Consider the following 11,238-nt stretch of genomic DNA (forward strand, 5'->3'; position numbering starts at 1 on the left):
TTGCATCAAACGCCCTTGCCCGCTGCCCAGTGCACTACACATCCTGGTGTATTTTTATCCCAGATGAAGTAGTGGTGGCAATCATGTGGCCCAACGAGCTCTCACAGTTCCCTACCGTGCCTCCCCTTCTACATAATCACATCTTAAATCAACCCTCTTTATATGAAGATTTGTCTGGGAAAACCATTCACCCTGGGTTAATTGCACGCGTGTGGAGAGACTGAGCTGATGGAGGACGAAAGCTGCCGGGTTCTCGTCTCATGGACGTAGGGGGGTCTTTAGACCAGAGAGGTACAGTGGAGTACAGAAGAGTTACAATAGAAGTACATTTGAATAGGGTAGTTACAGTAGAGGTACAGTATATAACAGTAGAGAACAATAGAGTTCAGAATAGGTACCGTACAGAACAGCAGATACACCGTTTCGATATAGTTGAGTACAAACAGGTACAGTAGAGAATAGAGCACAATAGAGTAGAGAAGGGGTTCAGCAGAATGATAATAATCCCCTGATGCATACAGTCAGGCGATACGCTTGATATGAGGGTAGATGAGGAGAGGTACACTAGAGTATATCAAGACGATAACAATCCCCTGATGCATACAGACAGGAGATACGGTTGATATGAAAGGAGATGAGGACATGGTGGAGCCATAACGCCATTTGGTGCGATCAACGTGGGCCATCTGGGGAATTACTGTGTTTCTTTGGTTATTGGTATGTGTGTGTGTGTGTGTGTGTGTGTGTGTGTGTGTGTGTGTGTGTGTGTGTGTGTGTGTGTGTGTGTGTGTGTATGTGTGTGTGTGTGTGTGTGTGTGTGTGTGTGTGTGTGTGTGTGTGTGTGTGTGTGTGTGTGTGTGTGTGTGACTGTTAGGGTATGTGTGTGTGTGTGTGTATGTGTGGGTGTGTGTGTGTGTGTGTGTCTATATGTGTGTGTGTGTGTGCCTGTGAGTGTGTGTGGGTACATGTGTGTCATTGTGTCTGTTGTGTGTGTCTATGTATATGTGTTTGTGTGTATGGGCAAATGTGGGTGTGGTAGAAAAGCAGAACATAGTTGATGCTTATCTTGGTTATGCATCGATGAGGGTATTTAAGGAGTTGTTGTGTCGATGCTCGTAAACACGACGACCTCAAAAGATGCTCCAATTTAGAGACAAACTCAATAATCCCAGACACACATCCTCAGGCTTAGAGCACACACACACACACACACACACACACACACACACACACACACACACACACACACACACACACACACACACACACACACACAAACTCTCACACACAAAGACATACACACACACAAACTAACTCACACACACACGCACACACACAGACCAAGTCAGACACACACACACACACACACATACACACACACACACACACACACACACACACACACACACACACACACACACACACACACACACACACATTGATGTGTGGGTGTGAAGGATAGCGCTAAGAGACAACTAATTAAATGGAATTCTAGTCTGCTCTGTTAGGACCATTTTAAACTAGATCAGTGGAGTGTGTCTTTGAACCTGTGTGAGATGTTTGTGATGTTTGCGGGAATATTTTTCTGTCTCTATATGCACCCAATTTGTATGGTGCTGTTTGTGTGTGTATGTGTATGTGTGTGTGTGTGTGTGTGCGTGTGTGTGTGAGTGTTGGTGTCGTTTTTGTACATCTTTTTCTTTTCTATGCTAAGTATGTGTAGACCTCTACATGTTTGCGTGCGTGTGTGCGTGCATGCGTGCGTGGAGGCCCCGCCGCTGCCTACCCTCAGTGCTGATCTCCCTGCAGCGCACCAGGTCGCTCTTGTTGCCCACCAGGATAATGGGCGTGGTGGGCAGCGACTCCCGCAGCAGGAGGCGGAGCTGGGCCGTGCGGTGGAAGCTTCGCCTGTCCGTCACCGAGAACACCAGCACACACACGTCACACTGCAGCCCGGACAGGTCCTATAGTGAACGAACACACACACACACACACACACACACACACACACACACACACACACACACACACACACACACACACACACACACACACACACACACACACACACACACACACACACACACACACACACACACGATTAATGACTATTACGTAGCACAAGGGGAAAAATTCCACAAAGTTGAGGAGGTGTCAGTAACTCTTCTAGATGAGCTGGATTATGTTTATGCACGCTTTGAGCATAACACCCCGTGCCGTGGAGATGCAAATGGACCGGGATCCCTGCCCACTGGAAATATCAAGAGAAGACCCCAGGCCCAGACGGCATCCCGAGTACTCAAGGGCCCAATCCCAATGTCCAGACTCACGGGCTTTGCTGCGCATTCTCGCAAATTTATTAAGGCTTTAGGGCTGTCCCAATGTCGAATACCAAAAGGCGTGAGGGTTTGAGTCCACACGTGAGTCTGCATCAGTGCAGACTTCACCTAAGGGAATTACCCACAGTTCAAAGCGTTGTGATGTTAAAAATCCGGAAATTAGGAAGGTAAACAACAAAACTACGCTACTGTCAATGCGCGACCAGAGGGGAATTTTGGCCTTTTTTTTAGTGAGCCGGATCATTTGGATCAGCTCACCAACAACAGCCGGCTCTTTTGGATCCCAAACGGCTCTTCATATGACTAATTATACCTTTTATAATTCAGCCAAATGTAGCCCGTTCTGACTTATGATTAGTATGTGTAGGCCAATAATCACCTATTTCAATACATCCTTTATACTGAAGTAGTATTCAAAATTAAAAATATATTTTTTCCAATATCAATAAATTGCTGTAGCAGATTGTTTTCATTGCATTTACAAAAAAACAAAAAAACAAAACAAATGAGAATTCCCAAACTAGCAAGTGTCAGCAGCCTCTTGTCATTAAACGTTGCCAAGGTAACATGTGCCCTCGTGTAGTGTTGTCCCAATCCCATATATACCTATCTGAGCCCATGTGGCCTCACGCACTCACTCACTTAGCACCTGAGATCAATTAAGTCTGTGAGACCTTAGTCCTTAGTCCTCCGGGCTCTTTTTGGGATTGGGCCATGGTGTGTGCAGACCAGCCGGCGGATGTATTCACTCAGCTTTTAAACACATCCCTACAACAATCTGTAGTTCCGACAAGCTTCAAGAGAACGACCATTGTTCCTACACCCAAGAAAACAGAAGCCCTCTGTTTAAATGACTACCGCCCGTAGCTCTCAAATCGGTCACCAAGAAGTGCTTTGAGCGGCTAATCAAAACCCATATCACCTCTTCTCTAACTGACACCTTGGACCCTCTACAGTTCGCCTACAGGCCAAACAGATCTACTGACGGTGCCAATGCCCTCACCCTCCACACTGCCCTCTCTCAACTCACATATGTGAGAATGCTATTCATTGACTATAGCTCATCATTCAACACTATAGTGCCCTCTAACCTTATCACCAAGCTCAGGGACCTACGACTTAACACAGTCCTATGCAGCAGGATACTGGACTTCCTGACGGGCAGACCCTAGGCTGTGAGGATGGGCAACAATACCTCCTCCACTCTGACTCTCAGTACTGGAGCACCACAGGGCTAGATGCTCAGCCCCCTCCTGTAATCGCTGTTCACGCACGACTGGGTGGCCACACACAGCTCAAATACAATCAATATGTTTGCTGTCATCGGCCTGATCTACGACAACAATGAGACAGCCTACAGGGAGGAAGTGAGGGCCCCTGTCAACATGGTGCCATGACAACAACCTCCATCTCAACGTCAGCAAAACTAAGGAGCTCATTGTGGACTACAGGAAGTTGCAGAGAAGAGACCATACCCAGCCCCATCCACATAGATAGGGCTGCAGTGGAGAGAGTCAGTAGCTTCATGTTCCTTGGGGTCCACATCAGCGAGGACCTGTCCTCGTCATACCACACCGACATTGTCGTTAAGGCAGAGAGACACGGCTCTTCTTCCTACGCAGACCGTAGAAGTTCGGTATGGACTCCAGGATACCCTGACTGGCTGCATCACCGCCTGGTATGGGAATTGCAACGACGGTGACCTCAAAGCTCTGCAGAGGGTCGTGAAAACTGCACAGCACATCACCAGGTCTGATCTGCCCTCCCTACAGGACCTTTACACTCGTAGATGGAGGAGTGAAGCACAGACTATTCTCAGGGACCACAGCCACCCTAGCAAGAAATTGTTCACTCTGCGACGCTATCGGAGCATCAGAACACGATCCAACCGGCTCAAGAACAGCTCCGAGCACGGCAAGACTCTTGAACTCTTAACCCCACACACACAAACATGAATGCACACATGCTGACAAACATACATACACGCACACATAAATACGTCACGAATACTCAGATGCAGATTCAGACGCACACACATAGATACACACACATATGCATGCAAGCAGACAAATACACAAGTTCCCGCGGACACACACCTATGCACTTCCCACAGAAATGAACACATGCAGAGACACACCCACCCACCCACCAACACACACACACACACACACACACACACAGTTCATTGAGTTAGGTGGAGTCAAGATGGATCCAATCTCCTGAAGGGTGTGAGGGAGGGGAAGGGGCACCTAGAACATGCTTCTTGGTTTTATGGACAGTATGATAACATTGGAAAGTAAATTCGAAATAAACATCAAAACAATCACATTCAATGTACAGCACTTTGAGTTGTCACTGAGGTCAGAAAAGTAAAAGATTAGATTAATTCATAAAGAATAAAATGCATTCCCTTCTCATGCCTATAGTATTAGACTAGCGGCCAAAAGGTGCTAGGTTTTATTTTCAATATCAACAGTCTATCTGCAGACATTCATGAGAAATAGCCCTACCTTCTCATTAATTACCTACATCTGACATTAATAAAATCATTTAAAGTATTAAACCTAATGTAATGGTACTGACAAAATACTATAATGGCACTGAAAGCATATCGTAATGGTATTGACAACATATTGTAATGGTTCTGGCAATATAACTGTAACGGTACTGACGGCATTACTGACGGCATTGTGTAACGGTACCGACAGCATGACTGACGGCGTACTATAACGGCACTGACAGCATTAATGACAGCATTGTGTAACGGTACCGACAGCATGACTGACGGCGTACTATAACGGCACTGACAGCATTAATGACAGCATTGTGTAACGGTACCGACAGCATGACTGACGGCGTACTATAACGGCACTGACAGCATTAATGACAGCATTGTTTAACGGTACCGACAGCATTACTGACGGCGTACTATAACGGCACTGACAGCATTAATGACAGCATTGTGAAACGGTACTGACATTAGGGGAGAGGTCCAAACAGGACGGGCAGCACATCCCTTCTGAACCAACGCGGGGTGACGGAGCCTGAGTCTCCACCCAATTTGTCCCAGGCCCATCAAGGGCTTCATTAAACTGCCCAGACATCCAGCAAGACACCTGGCTTAAAGGTCACTGGCCATGTCTTCCTTTATCTCTCTCTCTCTCTCTCTCTCTGTATTGTCCTGTCTCTCTCTGTCTCTCTTACTGCTTCTTATCTTTTTCACTTTTTCTCCTATTGACATCATCTCTCTGTCTCTCTGTCTCTGTCTCTGTCTCTGTCTCTCTCTCTCTCTCCATCTCTGAGTGTTTGTGACTTGACTATATCCCTTTTTCCCCCTCTCTCTCTCTCTCTCTCTCTCTCTCTCTCTCCCCTTTAGCGTCTGTCGCTTGTCACAAGCTTTGTGCTCATGACTCCCCTTTATTGAGTCTGGTTATTCCTGAGCTGTCCTGTTTCTGGTTGTTATTGCCAAGGCTCCGGCTGGCTCTTGACCGTTGACTTAGCCCAGTAGAGGGACAGGTTGTTTTTAAGTGTTCCCCTTTGATGGCTTTTGATGATGCTTTCATTTTGCTCAATCATGCTGGAGAAAAAAAGTTTTTTGATGCTATCTTTCTAATCATCGCTCCAGGAGGACGGCGAAGCTTAAGCAAGTCACAATTCATGTTTTAGGCGGGGGACATGGCAGTGGATCCACCCGATTTAATGACAAAAAAGAGGGTAGACCGACGGAAAGAGGGGGAGAGAGATGCAGACTGGGGGAGAGAGGCAAGAGAGCCAGAGACACACAGAAAGTAGGACAGATTGATACAAGATATGACTAAGAGACAGAGATGGAGAAAGATAGAGAGGGAGGAGGGAGGAGGGAGCCGTCAGGAAGTTCCCATATCTCCCAGTCTGTGGTTTGACGAGGAACCATTATTTCGGACTCTAAATGGCGATAATGAGAGTGAGTTGCAGGCAGGGAGGGTTTGCGTTGCTAGCACAGCCAAAAACAACTTGGTCGCGGCGCGCTGCTAGCTAGCGGGACAGGGGAGGTGGGGTCGGAGGAAGGTAAACAGGTCACTGAGGCTAAGCGGTACGTCGGCTGTAGAGGAATGCTTCGGCCTGTGACGCAGTGCCACCGCTATCTATAGAACCGTCCAACAGGGAGTCGTGATGCTGGGGACCGTTTGTGATTGGCTATGCTGAAGTCATTTTCTCGTGCTCATTGCAGTGAGTGCCTAATTAGTGCCTAATTAGCTCATTATTTACGATTCATGTACTACTATAGCTCATTGTGTTTATGAATAGAGGTAGAGGATTAAAAGGTAACTATTTATATCCATTAATCTGCCGTTATGCATAACGGTTCGGGCAGATTGATGAATAGATGTAGATGATAAAAAGGTATCTATTTCCATCCATCGATCTGCTATAATGCATCAAGGTTTGGGCAGAAATTGTGTTGACAGATTCTAGGTTTTTATACTATATTTTGGAATGTAATTTTCGTTTCTAGATTACAATTCTCGGTGTTAGATTGCAATTTTAGATTGTATATTCAAATTCTCAATTCTAGATTACAATCCTGGAATCTAGATTACAACTCACATAAGGTTTGCCGGGCCATGCCAGTTGCAATAACATCATAAAATATTGACCACTGGTAACGGAATTAAAATGCAATGCTTGTGACCTAAATAGAAACCAGATAAGGACCCACAGATTTGCCAGTTTTTGCGTGTGCGCACATATGTGTGCACTTGGAGGCCTGTGTGTGCCTGTGTGTGTGCCTGCTTGTGTGTGTGTGTGTGTGTGTGTGTGTGTGTGTGTGTGTGTGTGTGTGTGTGTGTGTGTGTGTGTTTGTGTGTGCCAGTGTGTGCTCATGCCCTACATCTATGTCGCCGGAAGGTGAATATTTAAACCCTCGAGGGAGCGACACGCCTGAAAAATTCACATCTTCTCAAGCAGCGACGAGGGATACGATTGGACGGTGGAAGCAGGAAGTTCATGCAGAGCTTCCTGGCAGGAGAGCAGGGGGGTGAGGAAGACTGGAAGAGAGGAGGGGATGAAGAGGGGGTGGAGTGGAGGAGGAGGAGGAGGAAGAGGAGGAGGAGGAAGAGGGGGTGGGGTGGAGGAGGAGGAGAGGGGATGGAGGAGGAGGAGGAGGGGGAGGAGGAGGAGGAGGAAGAGGGGGTGGGGTGGAGGAGGAGGAGGAGGAGGGGGAGGAGGAGGAGGAGGAGGAGGAGGAGGAGGAGGAGGAGGAGGAGGAGGGGGAGGGGGGATGGAGGAGGAGGAGGAGGGGGAGGAGGAGGAGGAGGAGGAGGAGGAGGAGGAGGAGGGGGGATGGAGGAGGAGGAGGAGGGGGAGGAGGAGGAGGAGGAGGGGGGATGGAGGAGGAGGAGGGGGAGGAGGGGGAGAAGCAGGAGGAGGAGGAGGAGCAGGAGGAGGAGGAGGGGGTGGGGTGGAGGAGGAGGAGGAGGACGAGGAGGAGGAGGGGGGATGGAGGGGGGATGGAGGAGGAGGAGGAGGAGCAGGAGGGGGGGAGGAGGAAGAGGGGGGGTGGAGGAATGGGAGGGTAGGAGGAGAAGGAGGAGGGGGAGGGAAGGAGGAGGAGGAACAGGAGAAGGAGGAGGGGGGGGGTGCGGGGAGAAGAATAAAAAGGAGGGGGTGCGACAGAGAAACTAAACTATGGAAGTAGTTAGACTAGGAGACAGAATGTGCATCGATTGGTAGAGTGACGGAGTGGCCCGGGGGGAGCGCAAGAACACAGCAAGTAGGCTTCACATCAGGTCTCTGCATCACTCTCTCTCCTCACACCAGACAGGTTTCTCTCTCTCTCGCCCTCTTACCCTCTTTCTTTCTTTCTTTATCTTTCCCTCTCACCCAACCTATCTCCCACATGCATCTCTGCCTGACCCACTCTCTGTCAGACTCTCTCTCTCCTTTTCTCTCTCTCTTTCTCCCTCTGCCCCTTCCCTTCTCCCTGCTCTCATTTAATCTTTTTGTTTGTCTTCGCCCCTCTAGGGCAGAAGTAGCACAGGAGGTAGAGTGGGTTGACTTTTAACCGGAAGGTTGCTAGTGTGATCCCGGCTCCTCCTACCGGTGTGTCGAGGCGTCCCTGAGCAAGACGCCTCACCCTAACTGCTCCCGACGAGCTGGCTATCGCCTTGCATGGTTGACACCGCCGTCACTGTGGGAATGTGTAATTGATGTTTGTAAGTCGCTTTGGATAGTCTCCTCTAATTGCCCTAAATGTAATTGTAAAATGTAACGTTAATCATTCTCAACTCCGCTTCCACTCTCTATTTCTATCTCTCCACCTTTCTCTCTCTCTATTCTCAGTACCTCCACCTTCTCTCTCTCTCTCCACCTTCCTCTCTCTGTCTCTCCATCAAACTCAGTCTCTAAATCTCTCTCTCTGCACCATCTCTCTCCATCTCTCTTTCTCTTTTTCTCCACCCCCCCCCCCCCCCGTCTTCCTACGAGTTCCTCCTGTTCCCCGAGTGCAGGCCATCTGTCACCTGCCGCTCCCCAACACAGGTGCACGCCCAAACACGTACATGCCGCATACGTGCACGCCCACACACGTGCACAGCCACACGTGCACACCCATACACTTACATGCCCCATACGTGACTGTACGCCCACACACGTTCCCACACATGCACTCCCACACACGTACAGGCCCGTACGTGTACGCCCGCAAATGTGCACAGCCACATGTGTTCATGCCTACACGCGTGCACCGCCAAACAAATGCACACTGACACACACACAAATAGAAAGAAATTAGATGATGTTGCACCCGCAAAAAGGCCTATGAAAATAAATAAATAAATCAACTCATCAATCCACACATGCTATCATCTGTGTGTATCACACAAACACATGTTTATCACACAAACACAGGCGCACACAAATACACACACCTATAGCACGTCATCTTGTAGGTGCTTAATCAGCTGTTGTTTAACACTAGTTAACACAAATGAGTTGGGGTTAGGGTTAATAAATGCTGAGCGCTGCATGGTAATGCGCTCAGACTAAAGTCATAATCTCATCAGGGTTTACCATGGCCAAAAACAAACATCTGGATAAATCCTTATTTTGTGTGTGCTGCCATGTGTGTGTGTGTGCGTGTGGTTGTGTGTGATTTGGAGTTGAACTCTGCTCCCAATCCTCTGTATTTATGTGTGTGTATGTGTGTGTGGGTGTGTGTTGAACTCGGCTCCAAATCCGCTGTGTGTGTGCATGTGTGTGCGTGGTTGTGTGCGTGTGTGTCAACATGTATTTTCTCATTATAAAGGTTGTCTGCTGGTAAGTGGAACACAGATTTTAAGCTAAGTTAAGCTATGCATTTGGTTTGGTTTTGTGGGGGCAGGGGGAGGCAGATGAGGTCAGTGCTCACGTGCTTGTACTCTCAAATGCAACAACCGACATGTGTGTGCACAAATGTCCCCACAGTGCATCAAACAAGGACCAGACGGTGATGTGGACACACAAACAAACACAAACAAAGCCGCACACACACAAGAATCTAACAAGCAGGATATTCAGATGACTAATGTCCCCACAATACAGAAGACACATACACACACACAAACATTCTAAAGGGTAGAAGGTTACCACTGGACTCATTTCTACCCAGCACAGGACCCCATTCACTAGTGAATAACCATAAGGCATAGCTGGGCCAAACAGTACCCTGAATCCTAGCTGGTCATGGAACGCCTGGGCAGCCCTGTGTGTGCTATCTGGGACGACATGAAGGAACAGATCAATATGGCTGATCAATGGAGACACAAACCAGAGGGAACAAGAACAGTGCGTGTGTGTCTAGGGACTTCCTTGTTCTGGCAGTCAAGGCTTAAATCTGATACAACAACAACAGAGGATTTCAGCAGGGAGCTTTTCAGTACTCTCTCTCTCTCTCTCTCTCTCTCTCTCTCTCTCTCTCTCTCTCTCTCTCTCTCTCTGTCTCTCTCTCTCTCTCTCTCTCTCTCTCTCCCTCCCTCTCACTCACACACCGCAGGACAACATGCCCATGAGGAAACACATCTCAGAGGCCATCTGGCCTGGCTAGACACACGAGGGCAAGCACACATGCAGGGATGCACACACAAGCACACACACACACACACACACACACAGGCAGACGCACACAAACACACGAAACGCATGTAAGCTGAACTCGTGAGGTCAAGAGTAGGGAAGTAAACAAAGTCAGACTAAAAGCAATATATATATATATATATACACATATATATATACACACACACACACAAACACATGCTGCACACCGTGTTCAAGAGCATCTCTTAAGATTGTCATCTGAAGAGGAAAGTGAAAGTGAAAGGCCATGACACCTTTGCTGACATTAGCTGACAACATGGCCACTGAACCGTCTGGCACATGATGGAGACATGTAAGCATGCTAGCAGGCTGACGAATCACTGGCCCAATTGACAACCAAACGCATTAACACCAAGGGTCCTATCTTGCATCCGGTGAAATTGACTTCACCACAGGCGCATGTGTCGTTAGTTTGCAACTGGTGCAGAGCGTTCTTTTCCCTCTTGATGCCCAAACCACACCTACGGGTAATTAGGCTACTTCAGACCAACCCTTTTTAGATTTGCGCCAGGCGCAAGAGTAATTTTTGCGCCGGCAAAATAGCGACATCGCCATAGAACCGCCCACAAAGCTACTTGCGCTTGGTCCATCTCACTTGCATTTCAGACCGTTAAAATAGGGCCCCAAGCGTTAAAACACCCCCGCACACACACACACACACACACACACACACACACACACACACACACACACACACACACACACACTCACACAAACCCACACCAGTCATGTGACAACAAAGTGGAAAAGAACAAAGATGATGTCACCGTAGCTTTCAAGTGTGGCA

The 11,238-nt window shown here is 48.1% G+C and overlaps 1 protein-coding gene across 1 annotated transcript in view; it reads right to left on the reverse strand.

Moving 5' to 3' along the window:
- Positions 1-11,238, reverse strand: part of rem2 (RAS (RAD and GEM)-like GTP binding 2) — a 31,702-nt gene that overhangs the window by 7,546 nt on the left and 12,918 nt on the right. The window contains exon 4 of the mRNA XM_030364114.1: positions 1,787-1,964. Coding sequence (XP_030219974.1) covers positions 1,787-1,964 — 178 coding nt within the window. The remainder of the gene's footprint in view (positions 1-1,786; positions 1,965-11,238) is intronic.

Source organism: Gadus morhua, chromosome 8, assembly GCF_902167405.1.
Source record: "Gadus morhua chromosome 8, gadMor3.0, whole genome shotgun sequence".
Lineage (NCBI taxonomy): Eukaryota > Metazoa > Chordata > Actinopteri > Gadiformes > Gadidae > Gadus > Gadus morhua.